Raw genomic sequence first — 17,736 nt, 5'->3', positions numbered from 1 at the left:
GGTGACACAGATTTTTTTATGAACTTAGGAATGATGATTGGTCCTCTTGTTAAGATTTGCATATGATGTCCCCAGTTTGGTAGGTTCATATGCATGTTGCCACAGTGTTCTGGTGGCTTTTTTGACATCAAGGGGTGACCAGCAGATCAGTCACTGTTGGAGATGTGCATCCTGCCTAATCCTACTGAGGGTCTCTCTGAGTTAGGTCCTCATTTGTCCAGCGTTATATGACTGGTAATAGTACTTACAATATAGCTTTCTGGTTCTGTATCATTCCAACTTGCTTCAGCAGCACATATACTAAAATTGTAACAATACATAGAAGATTATCATGACCCCTGCACAAGGATGACACACAAATTCATGAAGTGTACCATACCAGTTGGTTCCTGGCTCTGCATTACAGTGACTTCTAGCTCCTGAACCCTGGCTCTGCACTATGGGGACTTCTGTGCTGGGTCTGTTTGTGCTTTTTGGGCTGCGTTACCATCAGCTTTTCTGCATACCTGCCTCAAATGAACACCATTTATACCAGAGACGGGTTGCTATTTTGAATTAGTGTCAGAAAGATTTTTACATTACCAGTGTGCCAGGGACACTTCTGCATGTGTCTGTCAACTGACAGAGATTTTATGCTACACTGTGTATGTCCATATTTGTCTGCACATTCCTGTTTCTGTTTCAGCACTGTGTTACAGTTGTGCCACAGCTATTATCCTGTGTATCATTATTACCAGTTCAGTACTATGACTCTGTCGTTATTCCCTGTCTGCTACTGCTGCACTCAGTAAACTATTTTTAACTGCAACACAATGTAATGTTTCTTACCAGTGTATTCCTAACACCTCTGATCCATCAAGATCTTTTAGGGTGTATACATGACATACATACATGCAGGGACGGATTTACCACTTGGCAACCTAGGCACTTGCCTAGGGCCCAACGGTCCCCAGGGGGCCCGGCAGCAAGGCGGTGGGATATGCCAGCCAATAAAAAAAAATATTGTGTCTGAGTGAGAAAAATACAAATAAAAAAAAAATCACATGATGGCAGCGGCCCCCGGTAGCCTCCTCCCCACCTCCCTGCTCCATTGCGTTCCACTGTATGTCGGGCGTGAGTCACGCCATGTGACGTCATCACGCCCAACATCATATTCAAAGAAAACTCATTGTGGAACGGAGAGGAGCAGCGCACGCAGCGGGGCAAGAAAGAAGACAAAACAGAACAGAAGATGAGAAAACAGAAATAAGAAAACAGAACCGAAGAAAACAATAGAAAGGAAAGAAAACTAACAGAGGCACAGTGGCACACTATTATAAAGGGGAAACAAGTTGTTTTAAACACAATTATAAAGGGGTACAGTGGTGATATGAAGGTGCACCATGATGATGTGAAGGGGCACAGAGGTGTTGTGAAGGGGCACAGATGTGATATTGTGAAGGGGCAAAAGTGGCAATGAAGGGGCATAGTGTGATGATGGAGGGACAAAAGTGACGATGAAGGAGCAAATGTGTTACTGTGAAGGGGCACAGTGTGATGATACAGGTTACAAGGGGCACATCCTTGGATTTATGCGTATAATTCTTGCAAACAACTTAATAAGTATTTCTGTCCTGACTAAAATACCTATTAGGTTGTTTTGACCCAACTACTCAAAAAACGGGATTGCTCTGTAATTATTTAGTGTTGCCTTTTTCTGTAGGAGAGTGGCCTAGCTCTTTTCACATGTTAGGTACGCCCCCAGTTATGCAAGTCACGCCCCCAATGGTATGGCCACCCCTCCTTTTGCGGCACATAGCTTCCCTTCTACTCAACTATAGGGGTAAATGGTATGCTACAAAAATATAGTGCTATAGATTGTTTCAGGTAGGGGGGCCCCAAACCAGGATCTTGGCTAGGGCCCCATGAGGTCTAAATCTGGCTCTGCATACATGAGGACTATCTCCTTAGCAATCGTATGTGAAGCTGTTTTCCACAAGGGCACATCCTCTGGATAATTGGTGGCACAGTCTACGAAAAACAGAATATATTGGTAGACACTCAAGAATTTTTCCAGTGGACCAGCCAGATCCATGGTTATGCGTTCAAACAGGACCTCTATAATAGGCAGCAGTATATGGGGGTGTCAACAATGTGGGATTAGAGTAGGTTCTCTGGCACACTGGACAGACACATGGTGGCTAAGTGGTTAACAGTTCTTCCTCACAGCACTGAGGTCATGAGTTCAAATTCAGACTATGGCCTTATCTGTGTGGAGTTTGTATGTTCTCCCCATGTTTGCGTGGGTTTCCTCCAGGTGCTTCAGTTTCCTCCCACACTTCAAAAACATACTGGTAGGTTAATTGGCTGCTATCAAATTGACCCAAGTCTGTGTGTCTGTCTGTGTGTGTTAGTGAATTTAGACTGTAAGCTCCAATGGGGCAGGGACTGATGTGAGTGAGTTCTCTGTAATGCGCTGCGGAATTAGTGGCGCTATGTAAATAAATGATGATGATGATGATGACACTGCACAACCACTTAATCACTGCATATACTTCCAGTCACATGTTTTGTCCTCTCCAAGATGGCCTCTGCACACGAGGGAATGCACCATTTTTTCGCACTGTAGGGATATGTACACTTGGAAGAAAGAGCTGTTCTACTTTTTCGCCATGTACAGTAGCTAATCCATACAGTAAATGATCTTTAACAATTAAAAATGAAATGTTTTCTGGGGGCTTGTTATCTGTCCTTATCTCATTAATTTTGATAAAATTATGACAAATATTAGCAAGAGTAGCATAACTGGCCTGATCACAGCTAAACGGCAGCATTGGAAATTGTCCCAAAACAATGTCTGAGTTTCGTCTTAGATTTCAAAAGGAAAGTTTCCCAATTGTGCCATTGATTGAGCCACCTGCCAAAGCCATTTTGCCTATTGCCTCTCCTAGTGTGTTTTCCCAGGCTTGGATGTGGCCCCTACCAAGTTGACATCCTTAAGAAGAAAGTCATCTGGTACTTTCTCCAAATTGTTCAATTGATCCTAAACTTTTTCTTCAAATAAGGAATATAAGCCATGGCCCAGTATTAAGGGTAATGATATGGTGCTATTGCTACCACCTCAACCAGTTGCCCTTTCACTGTATGATCCTATGTTTCCAAAGTGCCATGAGTGCACACAATTCCAACCCTCTGCATTTTCTGAGTTGTACTGCTAATTATTATTATTATTATTATTATTATTATTGATACTAATAGTGATAACAATGTAGGTTTCAAACATATTATATGTAACATTAAACGTTTTGACTGCTGCAAACAGATTTTCATAAGTGTGGAGATGACTTTGTCCTACCAACACCAAAGCTCCAGTTCAAATCCATCCATGATTTTTGATCACAGCAAAAACTGAAGGCCATTACTCTCTTCTAATTCTCCTGGATCTCTCTGCTGCATTTGACACTATTGACCACTCTCTCCTCATAAAAACGCTACAATCCCTAGGTCTTGAAGACACTGTCCTATCCTGGTTCTCATCCTACCTATCTATATATATATATAATTGCTCTTTCAGTGTTAATTTATCTGGATCCACCTCCGCTGCGCTTCCCTTATCAGTTGGAGCACCTCAAGGCTCAGTCCTAGGTCCTCTGCTATTCTCTATCTACACCACTTCTTCGGAAAACTAATAAGCTCCTTTGGATTTCAGTATCATCTATATGTGGATGATACACAAATCTATCTATCCTCCCCTTGATCTTTCACTATCTGTGTTGTCTCACATTACTGACTGTCTTATAGATGTATGTTGCCCCTGATTGGAAGGGAATGATTCTGGTGGTCAGATGCACCTGAACGCCGACATATGGAAGAGATAAGCGTCCCATTGCCTAGCAATGGGACTCAGTTTCTCTGCGCATGCGCACGCAGCGTCAAATGCAAAAGTACGTCCTGTTGCTGGGCAATGGGACGCGGCTCGGCAAAAAGGACAGGCGTCCATCCCCGGCACCTATGGACAGTGCAGGGATGGCGTCTGACTCAGTGCTTTAGTCATGTCTTCAAGAAATGCTGAACATCTGAGAGGGAAGAGGAAGCAAGTTTCCCAAAGAATCCCACTATGAAGACATTTGCGAGATGTCTGTTTTATTTACATACTTCAGTTTTATTGTTTCAGTTCACATCCCCATCACAACTAGAATTCAAATAGTGATCCCTATACCTTATCTAGACATATATCCAAATTCTATATGTTAATAAAAACTCTCTATATGTCAGTTGGATTTTATCGCCCTAGCCACCTCAACTTTTTATAGTCTGCAACATCTCCACCTCGAACTTCTATCCTGGCTGATACTTCTTGGATCCAAGGCTCACTTTCACCTGGCTGAAACTTACTGTGCCTAAACCCTGCTTAATTATTAACACACCTGTTCTGTCCGTGATCCCCTCTCGCAGACACAGCCTGCTTCTGATTGCTGTTGGCCATTTATATATACAGTGCTTTTTCTTCTGCTCGAAAGGCTTTGGTGGATAACTGCTGGGGACATTTGTCCTTTCTCTTAGAGTACTGCTGTATCACATGTATCTTGGAGAGGGCTTGCAATATGTGGCAGCAGATAGTCCTCTAATAAGCTCTTGCTATGTGCCTGATCTGGCATTCTGAAGTGCAGATTTTACACTTGCTTAGAAGGTAACTAATCACAGAACAAGCATAGAGCTTAGGGTCATGGAAGTTATCAGAGGTATGATCAGTTCTCTCTAAGTAAATGCAGAAGAGCAGCCTGGCGGTTATTATGAGGATGATGGGTTATTGTTGGAAGATGGAGGGGCTAATAATGGAGTGGTTACTAATAAAGGATGGGCTTTATGGTGTAAGAAGTTAATGATACAGTTTGTAGGGTTAATGAACAAGCGCTAATGAAAATGCAGATTGGAGGCATTAGTCATGATGCAGAATGGAGGGATAAATGACAGAGGAGCTAATGATGATTGATATAGGGTATTTATTATGGAGGATTCAGTTTAAAGTGGATATAGAAAGGAGGAGTTAATGTGAACTGGGGATGGTGTTAATGAGGATGAGGGGGTTTATGAATGCTATGTATATGAGTGGAGTGTACTACTATGACTATAATGGGGGTAGGGTGATGAAGGGGACATGTTGAGGCAGAGGGGAGAAACAGGATGGAGAGGGGGATTGAGTGGAGGAAGAGAGATGGTGTTGAGGGACAGAAAAATGAAAAGAAAAGCGGATGAAACAAATATATACATAACAAATGTGTGTGTGTGTGTGTGTGTGTGTGTGTGTGTGTGTGTGTGTGTGTGTGTGTGTGTGTGTGTACATCATTACGTGTTTTAACTGGCTTTAGAGATTCTGCTGTTAATGTCAGAATGTCAGAATTCAGTGTTAGTAGCTATAATAAGAAACTTTTGTGCAGTACAGTTTTAATATGTACATGCTGTAAGAAAAATGCTTTTATGGCAAAGTGAAAAATGTACAGATATATTGCTTTAATGTATCTCTCAATTTAAAGATAGCATTAAAAGTGCAAAGCGAAATGTTGCTTTTCAAAGCACTGAACTGTTACAGCGGAATACTGAGTGACAGCTTCGGGATCTGCAGGTTTTCTCACTGATAATGATCTCGCTGCACAGCTACATTTTTGTGAGAGGTTTTGTCATTAAGGAATATTTTTAACAGCTGGTCATTGTGCCTTTCTGACCTTCCACAATAAAAGTGATCTAGATTAATAACACAACTTATCAAATGTTAATTAGCCATTAATAGGCTTCATGCCATAAGAAAACATTGCAACCCACAAGGAAGTAATTAAATCATTTATGAAATTAAACACATGACAGTGTGTGGTTTACAATGACATTGATATATCAAATCAAAGTACAGTTAAATTTAACTTAATCTTAATTTCCCAAATCCTATTTTTCTTTCATTAAATTTATCTGCATTAATTGCTTTATCTAGCAACAATTTTGATTGTAAACTCTTCTTAATGAAGATCTTTCAGATCAGTAAATGTTTAATGTCTTCCTAATTTAGCACAAGATTGTGCATTACTGCTTTGAATCAACTAAAAACAGGAATAAAATAATACAATAAAATGGCAATCTCACCAACAAGACATACATTTACCCATAAACGGTACTGTGTAAAACTGTTTAGGTTAAGTTTGTTAGTGAACCATAACAAACCATCACTAAAATATTATCTTTGTTTTTGCTTGTTAATAGGTTTCACTTTACAATACTAAAGAAAGGTAATAGGTAGAGGAAAGTCTGTGGGCATGATGTGAAAAAGTTGTCCATGGTTATTTCCCTTTCCTTAACAGCTTGCATACCCAATCCAAGCAGATGCCCAGCATTCAGAGAACACATACGCATGAAGGGTTGGAATTCTGTTTGATTATCTTGTATGAAATACATTTTCACTCTGAGCATGCACACCAAAAATGCATATGTAAATGTCCGCATCAGGGGCAGTCTGGGCTGGGTGGCAGGGGCGCAACTGCTCCCCGGGCCGGTCCCATAGTGGGCTACCTTGGGCTGGGTCATTGGGTCACCTGCATTTGTTTTCTTTTAAAGTGTTCTTAATAGTCTGCTGAGTCGAGTCTTGCCGCCTGGGCTGAAATGTGCCAGTCCACCCCTGGTCCATATGCAGATTGCATACGGACCTAGGGAGGGCTGGTCCAGGGGATGTTTGCGTCAGACACTTATGACTCCTTACACTTGGTGAGTCGAAATGGGGAGGGGGAGGAAAGCAATGGGCATGTACAGTGAGAGCTTGTTTACGACCTTGCGACCTTGCAAACGTGTATATATATATATATACTTGTCAGGAGTAGTATTTCATGCAGGTGCTGTAGGGCTGGTGATATGTAGTGATGATAATGATGATGGCGATGATAATGATGATGATAGCAGTTTCTGATTTTGTTTTTAAATATTCACACCTGATACACTCCGGTGAGTCACATTGGTGGAGAAATGCTGTGTGTGACACTGTATATACAGGTATGTAATCCATTACTTGTAATGTTTGACATCGGACCTTCTGGAAAAGGATTGTCCAATGAGTTGTGAATGCTGTTCATTAGCATTTTTAATTGTAATGGAATCCATTTGGTCCACTGACTCCATACACCCATACAGCCATACTCCATACACCCTGTTGCAGGATTCCGTACACCCAATTGAATGCCCTCTATTGACATTCCAAGTGTCAACTCCATATAAACAATATCATGTGGTCAGTGATATAAAATGTTTTGTCACAGTACACTTGACTAGTAAGTCTAAGCTAAACCCCTACACACATTAAGTCACATTAATCAAACCTGTAATAGGAATGTCCTCTTAAAAGTTTATGGGCATATTGGGCCTTCCAGTATCACAGTTCTGTGACAGTCAAAACTTAACAGCACTGTTCTCTGATAGGCTCGAGGAGGATAGGAATTGTATTGCTTATTTTGTAGACATGGCTGTGGGAGGCTCTAGGAAGAGAGAATATCAGTGGGAAGAAAGCTGACAACTAAATCCCCATAAGGGGGAAATATTGGAGCAGAAAGCAGAGGAAATGGAAATCATTTTAGGGCTAAGATATCAGGGGCGCACGCTGGATTGTCAGGGGGGGTGGTCCCCCCGACCCAAAAAAACCCCCAAAAACCCAAGAGAGAGCAGCAGCTCCGTTTCGGCAGCGCTGTCCTATACAGCAGCCACGGCGCTGTCAAAGAAGCGTCCGCGGCGGTGCTGTATACAATACAGAACCGCCGCGGACGCTTCTTTCACAGCACCGCGGCTGCTGTATAGGACAGTGCCGCTATGGTGGGCACTAAGTTAGCGCAGGGGGGGTTCTGGAGACTCAGAAACCCCCCCTGCGTGCGCCACTGGATATAGTAGCAGAGTAACTGAAGCACCTAGACATTGTAAGCAGCCAGCAGTGAATACAAAGGGGACACAGAAAAGTAGCAACTGGCAAGAGACTGGAAGAGGTGCATCTGTTTCCAAAATCCCAGGGTACACTGGGACCAGCCCCAATAAGTGAAGTACCCCTATAGATTGAATAATAGACTGTACCAAAATTTATCATCTGAAAAATTAAGAACACACAGATATTGTCACTGTCTTCCTGGCTTGGTTTTATATACTGTAACTGGTAAAATCTTTTTTTATAGAAAAATATGCATTTCTTATTTGATTAAAAAAGAATATACAGCTGTTGTGAGTAGAGAGGGGGGTCCATGAACAAGAAAAATTGCTTGGCAACCAGCTCCTGTTCTAAGGAAGATTACCACAAGAGTGATTTATAACTTAATGAATGCTGTGATTTTCTAGCTAAAGAGCAACGTTCAAATACACTCCCTGTGACATCTCCCTGAAGCTGACTGCCATAAAATAGCTTACAACCATAGTAGGTAACCGGAACTGTGAATTTGCATTTGTCTTTGAATTGTTGAAAATCCTCAGAGTTTTTTGAGATGTATTGAACTTTCATTCTGCCTGAAAAAAAGTTTGATTTGATATAATGTATGAATTGAAAGCTCCAAGGGTCTGTTTCAATAATTGAATCCCTATATAAAGTAGATGTTTCATTTTGATAGTAACTATCCACACTGTTGTATCATGGGATTTCATATGCACAGTGTGTATGAAATCATATTGTGTTGTGACGCCATTGACCACTAGAATCACATTATGCCGTCTGTCCGTGGAGAAGTGAAGACCAGGCCACCCCTAGAGAAGACATAATACAGCACTATGCAGAGACTTGTAAGCAAGTTGAATTATGGGCATCTGGAGTCCCTTCAAACACTAAAAGATGGTAATTTAAAAATACACAGTGTCTCTAGCTACTCCCTGATTTGATATCTTATCATATATTCCAACAGTCATACAATATATCACCTCTATTTTGTCAGGAAACCGCTCCTGAACCCCTTTATCTGTCACAAACTGCACTCTGTGCACTCGTGGCTTGGAAGCTTACTGTAAGGGAACACACAGGATTCCAGCCCAAATCTCACACTCACCCCATTCTCTAAGGCTACAGATTTACTGGTCCCTTTTCCAACACAGACACCTGCTTCCACACCTCTCCGCCAATTGCCACCAGCTACATATAAGACTTGTAGCAAACCTATGACTCAATTATCCAATTGCGCACACTCAGTGCTCAAAGAGGTAGTAGCTAAAGATTTAACCCTTCACACTCTGGATTATAAAAGTTTTAACCCCAGACAAGCAAACTCTCTCTTCTAAACAAACAATGGATTCGATTAGAGCAATAAGGACAGAACTATTAAATTGTTAGATTTAATATACAAAAGGTACAATGCTTACAGATAATCAAAAATAATTAGATAAAGCATAGAGCATAATATACGTATAATAATCTGTATGCCTCGGGGTAGGCAGAAAAGTCCTTCAATTAGATTGATCCCCAATAAGCTGACAATTTGTTGTAACTGGTCTCAGCTATTTAATGACACCTTTACACCTTTCCCCACCTCCAGGGGTAATGTGTTGTGTGACACTTTTTACAATCACCATTTACTTGTTGCCTGATTTACTAAACAATTCTACTATGTGACCTAACTTTTCTGTTTAGTGTCACACAGATCCAATTTTATTATTAATATATTAATAATAACCCTAACCCTAGGTATTAACCCTCTGAATTTACCCATCAGGTCTAAGTACAGAGTATCAGTTGAGTTTATACTAATTTCCTCAACTTCTCTGTGTGGCAGAATTCTTACATTGACATATGAGCTGTAGTTCAACACGCTATTGAGGAATATGTGGTTGATCACTACTTTCATCATCATCATCACCATTTATTTATATAGCGCCACTGATTCCGCATGGCTGTACAGAGAGAATGCATTTACATCAGTCCGTGCCCCAATGGAGCTTACAGTCTAAATTCCCTAACATACACACATAGACAGAGAGAGAGAGAGACTAGGGTCAATTTTGATAGCAGTCAATTAACCTACTAGTATGATTTTGGAGTGTGGGAAGAAACTGGAACACCCGGAGGAAACCCACGCAAACACAGGGAGAACATACAAACTCCACACAGATAAGGCTATGGTTGGGAATTGAACTCATGACCCCAGTGCTGTGAGGCAGAAGTGATATCCACCTAGCCACAGTGCTGCACACATTTATTGATTTTAAGTGGCATATTTGAAAACTAAACTATTTTTGTCTATATAATATATATAGCCAAATCAGGACATTGTCTTCTTGAGCCAGACACAATGCTGAGTGGTCCCTAAAAGTTTATTCAGGTGTCAAAACTCCATCCTAGGCCAGGATATAGCTCACCGCATCGGCCTTTGAAGCTACCACAGGTAACACTGCTATCTTCTAACACTGGGATGTGCAGAGCCACTGAATACACACACAACAGACTCTCTGACTTCACAATTTACACTTTAGTACCTCAATTTGTCAATGTATTCATTTTATATACCATATTTACAATGCAGTTATGATTTAGGCTTTATTCCCCACAATTATGTGATGGGTTAACCCTTATAAATATAATTCCTCTATGATCACTACACACAGTAAGCAAATACAAACTACGGTACCACTTATAAACCTCCAGCCCTTCAATTCAAACCATATTCTGATTTTGCACAACCATTGCAGCTATACAGTATCCACCCTATGGTTATCCCTCTTCTTGTATTTTGTAATAGACATGGCGAAAAGTCCCTCCATAAGCAAATTATGAAATGATGAAAAGTACAAGAATGTGTCTGAATAGTTTTCTTTTTGCAGGAAATTGGAGTAGAAGTTTTCTCACTTCCAATAATCTAACAAGAATAAGAAGTAGGTAAAAGGTTTCAAAAAGGCTGCCACCTGAGCAGCTAACAAGCCTGGGAGAGACAATATCTAAGTGGGAAAAGAGAAAAGATAAAGAAATTAATAAGCGCGCTGAGAGCTGCTTACCTGATGTACACTGCTCAAAAGGTTGCTATGCTAGATGAAGCAGGTCAAGTTGTATATAAAGTATTATCTACCTAAAAGCCTAGCAAAATCATCCCGAACTGTACTTGTGCAAATACAAGATAAAAAAAATATGAAGTAACATTAACAAACTCTACTTAAACTGTATGACCATTTCTCAAATTTCCTTGGATAAATGTGAATTCTGCCAGCCCTCAATGACCTAAATAAGAACATAGGATAATAAATTAACCCTGGCAAGACAGGAGCTGTGTCTACTTGGTCAAACTAGAGATGGGCGGGCTCGGTTTCTTCTCGGTACACTCGCGCCTATTCAGATTCCAAAACGAGGCAAAACGTCATTGTGACGTTGTCGGATCTTGGATCTCGCGAGTTTAGAAATTAATAAATACCCGCCTCCACGGTGATCTAGCGCCATTTGAGAGAGGGACAGAGAAGGGTTAGGTCACAGTAGAGCAGGCAAAGTGATAGAGTAGAAATTGGAGGGTGTGTATTTTTCTGAATTTGCACTACAAAGTGTTTGGGGTGTCATATACCTCTTCATAAAAAAGCTGTATTGTCTGAGTGCTGAAAAAATCCTAATAGCACAGTATTTTTCTGAATTTGCACTACAAAGTGTTTGGGGTGTCATATACCCCCTTATAAAAAAGCTGTATTTTCTGAGTGCTGAGGAAATCCTAATAGCACTGTATTTTTCTGAATTTGCACTACAAAGTGTTTGGGGTGTCATATACTCCCTTCTAAAAAAGCTGAATTGTCTGAGTGCTGAACTCCTAATATAGCACAGTATTTTTCTGAATTGCACTACAAAGTGTTTGGGGTCTCAAAGGACAATTCCATCTTGCCCCATTAATCTTTCCCTGCACTGATGTGTGTTTCAGCCATTACTCTAACAAACCCATTGTTAGCTTGTTTAGGGAGGGCCTAGCAGTGATTAAACAGTTTTTTTCTTAATTTGCACTAATAAGTGTAGGGTGTAATATACACCCAAAGAAGAGTGCTCCATTGCTAACAGTCAATGATGAAGAGGAAGACAAGCAGGCTTGTCTGTAGAATTTGCAGGCAAATTCAACAGTGTTACATTGAATAAACAGACACATATTAGGAGAAGAGGGAGACAGAAAATTAATCAGGACTGTCAATGGTGTTATAGTCTCTTAGTAGGCTGTGGATCAGCCTGTGAAAGTCCTGGATGGTCATCTTCTCCCTTTTCCCTGTTTCCCTTCTGGTGATGCAGGGGCAGTGGACATATTGGCACAGGTGCCGGGAGTGCATGAATGTCCTGAGAGGCAGACATCCCTGGATAGCCATCCATGCACTGTCTTTGTGTCTAGTAGTCAGCCTATTAGAGGCCACATTCTCCCACATATGTTTTGTTGTGTTTGCAATCAGCACTTTACATGAAAGGTACCTAACTAGATTATAAGTTTGTGTAAATTGGGGCTGATTCGAAGCTCACTGATGAACTGGCTTTTTGCCATAAATTTCAATGGCTTTTTTCAGTGCATTGTCTGGCACCCTGGATTGGTGTGTGTCTGATAAAAGCACGCATCCCGGGGGAATCAGCGCTCGTTGCCATATATTAGCTGTAGTTATACAAGAACAGATGGAGCGATCCAATGAACCATAACTGATTTCATGATCCAATAACAATTCCATCTTGCCCCACTTTTCTTTTCTGTCATTGCTGTGTGCCAATGTGTCCTAGATGTGGTAGGAACTGCCGTGTGTTTGAGTCATTGCTCCGTCGATTACCATCTAGCCAGATCGCTGCAGTATTTGGCTGAAAGTGTATGAAAATCATATTGTGACTTGTGAGATGGTGAAAATTGAATGGAAATCACTGGAATATAGTGTTAGTGAGGTTAATAATGATTTAGGTACAAAATAATACCTAAATTATGTGATTTTAGCCCCAAAAAAAGGAATTTTGTAAAAAAAATGGCTAAACAAAACCAAAACCAAAACACGCAAGGGTGGTTTTGGCAAAACCAAAACCCGAAGGTAATTCAGATCAAAAACCAAAACCAAAACACGAGGGTCAGTGAGCATCTCTAGTCCAAACCTATATTCATTACCAAGTTTTGATAGGTTGTCTGTCTACCAGCAAAGGGTTATTGCTTCTCCAAAGCTGTCTGTCATTAAACCAGTTAACACAGAATTGTCCAGAGGGTGCAGAGACAGAGTGAGATATGCTGGGAAAGTAAAGTTTAATCTGGTGGGATACAGTCCATAGCAGACAAATGACTGAATGTATCAGAGTAATAACATATTTCTAATATCTCTGTGCTAATGTACACTAAGGCTGAGCCCTATATATACCAGATAGATGCCAAAGGAGAAGGCTTGAGAGTCACATGGCTATAGAGTTTATATAATAATGTGACAATGATAGAAGTATAATGTTACAGGGTGCTTGACCATAAGATCAAGTAGAATTCTCAGTAGAAAGGGAAACAATATGGTTGCAGTTAGAAATAATTGAACCAGCTTTGTAATGTGTCCCAATTTCACCCAAAATTTGCAGAATAAGTAATACTCACTGGGGAAACAACCCAACTGCACTGCATGAAATATAAAGAAGCCAATCAGTGAGCATCAACAAATATTGCATGTCTATAGCATTATAAAAGAAGCTTATAGACCCTCTGACTGTCATTCTTCCTAAAGTGTACTCGGATAAAATGTCTGTGAATGCTTTCAGGGACGGTGATTTTTAGCAGTCCAAACTATAGATAATCACAATTTTGCACACTGGATTTACAACATAGCTGTGCAAACAGTACTGCAGCATAATCTCTTTTTTCATACACATTTTACACTCTCACTGCAACCTGCCATAAAACTGCACTTGTCATTAGTGTTATTAGCTATATAAGATTAGAGATGAGCGCACTCGGATTTCGTGAATCCGAGCCCACCCGAACGTTTCTGATCCGAGTCGGATCCGAGACAGATCCGGGTATTGGCGCCAAATGAAAACCTGAAACCAAGGCTCGGAGTCATAATCCCGTTGTCGGATCTCGCGATACTCGGATCCTATAAATTCCCCGCTAGTCGCCGCCATCTTCACTCGGGCATTGATCAGGGTAGAGGGAGGGTGTGTTAGGTGGTCCTCTGTCCTGGTAGATCTCGTGCTGTGCTGTTTAGTTCTGTGCTGTGCTGTTTAGTTCTGTGCTGTGCTGTGCTGTGCTGTGTTCTGCAGTATCAGTCCAGTGGTGCTGTGTGCTGTGCTCTGTCCTTCTGAGGTCAGTGGTGCTGCTGGGTCCTGTGCTATGTCCTGTTCAGTCCAGTGGTGCTGTGTCCTGTGCTCTGTGCTTCTAAGGGCATAGTTATTTCCCCAATATTCCCCTGTGTTTAAAAAAATAAAAAAAAGTTATTTAAAAAAATACCAAAAACTAATTTAATTTTTTTTAATTACCACAAAATTTGCACAACCAATCCTGCAGTATAAGCCCATTGGTACTGCAATATTACAAAGTTCACACATTCTGCAGTATCAGTCCAGTGGTGCTGTGTCCTGTGCTCTGTCCTGCTGAGTTCCGTAGTGCTGCTGGGTCCTGTGCCGTGTCCTGTTCAGTCCAGTGGTGCTGTGTCCTTTGCTCTGTGCTTCTAAGGGCATAGTTATTTCCCCATTATTCCCAAGTTTTTAAAAAATAAAAAAAAAGTAAAAAAAAATAAAAAATTAAAAATTAAAAAAAAATATATAATTATAACCAAATTTGCAAAACCAATCCAGCAGTATAAGTCCATTGGTACTGCAATATTACAAAGTTCACACATTCTGCAGTATCAGTCCAGTGGTGCTGTGTCCTGTGCTCTGTCCTGCTGAGTTCCGTAGTGCTGCTGGGTCCTGTGCCGTGTCCTGTTCAGTCCAGTGGTGCTGTGTCCTGTGCTCTGTGCTTCTAAGGGCATAGTTATTTCCCCATTATTCCCAAGTTTTTAAAAAATAAAAAAAAAGTAAAAAAAAATGAAAAATTAAAAATTAAAAAAAATATATATAATTATAACCAAATTTGCAAAACCAATCCAGCAGTATAAGTCCATTGGTACTGCAATATTAGAAAGTTCACACATTCTGCAGTATCAGTCCAGTGGTGCTGTGTCCTGTGCTCTGTCCTGCTGAGTTCCGTAGTGCTGCTGGGTCCTGTGCCGTGTCCTGTTCAGTCCAGTGGTGCTGTGTCCTGTGCTCTGTGCTTCTAAGGGCATAGTTATTTCCCCATTATTCCCAAGTTTTTAAAAAATAAAAAAAAAGTAAAAAAAAATGAAAAATTAAAAATTAAAAAAAATATATAATAATTATAACCAAATTTGCAAAACCAATCCAGCAGTATAAGTCCATTGGTACTGCAATATTACCAAGTTCACACATTCTGCAGTATCTTGTGCTACATATAATGGAGACCAAAAATTTGGAGGATAAAGTAGGGAAAGATCAAGACCCACTTCCTCCTAATGCTGAAGCTGCTGCCACTAGTCATGACATAGACGATGAAATGCCATCAACGTCGTCTTCCAAGCCCGATGCCCAATCTCATAGTACCGGGCATGTAAAATCCAAAAAGCCCAAGTTAAGAAAAAGTAGCAAAAAGAGAAACTTAAAATCATCTGAGGAGAAACGTAAAGTTGGCAATATGCCATTTACGACACGTAGTGGCAAGGAACGGCTTAGGCCCTGGCCCGTGTTCATGACTAGTGGTTCAGCTTCACCCACGGATCTTAGCCCTCCTCCTCCTCCCCCCCCTACAAAAAATTGAAGAGAGTTATGCTGTCAGCAACAAAACAGCAAACAACTCTGCCTTCTAAAGAGAAATTATCACAAATCCACAAGGCGAGTCCAAGGATGTTGGTGGTTGTCAAGCCTGACCTTCCCATCACTGTACGGGAAGAGGTGGCTCGGGAGGAGGCTATTGATGATGTAGCTGGCGCTGTGGAGGAACTTGATGATGAGGATGGTGATGTGGTTATTGTAAATGAGGCACCAGGGGGGGAAACAGCTGATGTCCATGGGATGAAAAAGCCCATCGTCATGCCTGGTCAGAAGACCAAAAAATGCACCTCTTCAGTCTGGAGTTATTTTTATCCAAATCCAGACAACCAATGTATGGCCATATGTAGCTTATGTACAGCTCAAATAAGCAGGGGTAAGGATCTTGCCCACCTAGGAACATCCTCCCTTATATGTCACCTGAATAACCTTCATAGTTCAGTGGTTAGTTCAGAAACTGGGGCTAGGACCCTCATCGGTACAGGGACACCTAAATCCCGTGGTCCAGTTGGATACACACCAGCAACACCCTCCTCGTCAACTTCCTCCACAATCTCCATCAGATTCAGTCGTGCAGCCCAAGTCAGCAGCCAGACTGAGTCCTCCTCAATATGGGATTCATCCGAGGAATCCTGCAGCGGTACGCCTACTACTGCCACTGCTGCTGTTGCTGCTGTTAGTCGGTCATCTTCCCAGAGAGGAAGTCGTAAGACCGCTAAGTCTTTCACAAAACAATTGACCGTCCAACAGTCGTTTGCCATGACCACAAAATACGATAGTAGTCACCCTATTGCAAAGCGTATAACTGCGGCTGTAACTGCAATGTTGGTGTTAGACGTGCGCCCGGTGTCCGCCATCAGTGGAGTGGGATTTAGAGGGTTGATGGAGGTATTGTGTCCCCGGTACCAAATCCTGTCGAGATTCCACTTCACTAGGCAGGCGATACCAAAAATGTACAGAGAAGTACGATCAAGTGTCCTCAGTGCTCTAAAAAATGCGGTTGTACCCACTGTCCACTTAACCACGGACATGTGGACAAGTGGTTCTGGGCAAACGAAGGACTATATGACTGTGACAGCCCACTGGGTAGATGCATCCCCTTCCGCAGCAACAGCAACAGCTGCATCAGTAGCAGCAACTACAAAATGGCTGCTCGTGCAAAGGCAGGCAACATTGTGTATTACAGGCTTTAATAAGAGGCACAACGCTGACAACATATTAGAGAAAATGAGGGAAATTATCTCCCAGTGGCTTACCCCACTTAGACTCTCATGGGGATTTGTGGTGTCAGACAATGCCAGTAACATTGTGCGGGCATTAAATATGGGCAATTTCCAGCACGTCCCATGTTTTGCCCACACCATTAATTTGGTGGTGCAGCATTACATCAAGAGTAACAGGGGTGTGCAGGAGATGCTTGCGGTGGCGCGCAAAATTGCTGGACACTTTCGGCATTCAGCCAGTGCCTACCGCAGACTAGAGGCACATCAAAAAAGCATGAACCTGCCCTGCCATCACCTCAAACAAGAGGTTGTGACGCGCTGGAACTCCACCCTCTATATGCTGCAGAGGATGGAGGAGCAGCAAAAGGCCATTCAGGCCTACACAGCCACCTACGACATAGGCAAAGGAGTGGGGATGCGCCTCAGTCAAGCGCAGTGGAGACTGATTTCCGTGTTGTGCAAGGTTCTGCAGCCATTTGAACTTGCCACACGAGAAGTCAGTTCCGACACTGCCAGCTTGAGTCAGGTCATTCCCCTGATCAGGCTGTTGCAGAAGCAGCTGGAGAAAGTGAGGGAGGAGCTGGTAAGCCATTGCGATTACACCAAGCATGTAGCTCTTATGGATGTAGCCCTTCGTACGCTTTGCCAGGATCCGAGGGTGGTCACTCTTTTAAAGTCAGAGGAATACATTCTGGCCACCGTGCTCGATCCTCGGTTTAAAGCGTATGTTGTGTCTCTGTTTCCGGCGGACACAAGTCTATAGCGGTG

General features: G+C 41.8%; 1 protein-coding gene and 1 non-coding gene across 2 annotated transcripts in view; one reads left to right on the top strand and one right to left on the bottom strand.

The window, feature by feature from the left end:
- The first annotated feature begins 280 nt into the window (after window positions 1-280).
- On the top strand, window positions 281-383 carry LOC142147609 (U6 spliceosomal RNA). Its single transcript, XR_012690747.1, has one exon. It is a non-coding gene; the product is annotated as a U6 spliceosomal RNA (small nuclear RNA).
- Window positions 384-1,894: 1,511 nt separating this feature from the next.
- Window positions 1,895-17,736, bottom strand: part of LOC142143161 (uncharacterized) — a 55,605-nt gene continuing 39,763 nt past the window's right edge. Inside the window, exon 5 of the mRNA XM_075200872.1 lies at window positions 1,895-2,010. Coding sequence (XP_075056973.1) covers window positions 1,895-2,010 — 116 coding nt within the window. The remainder of the gene's footprint in view (window positions 2,011-17,736) is intronic.

Source organism: Mixophyes fleayi, chromosome 3, assembly GCF_038048845.1.
Source record: "Mixophyes fleayi isolate aMixFle1 chromosome 3, aMixFle1.hap1, whole genome shotgun sequence".
Lineage (NCBI taxonomy): Eukaryota > Metazoa > Chordata > Amphibia > Anura > Limnodynastidae > Mixophyes > Mixophyes fleayi.
The sequence above is the reverse complement of the archived record's forward strand: the minus strand, read 5'-3'. Positions and strand labels throughout refer to the sequence as shown.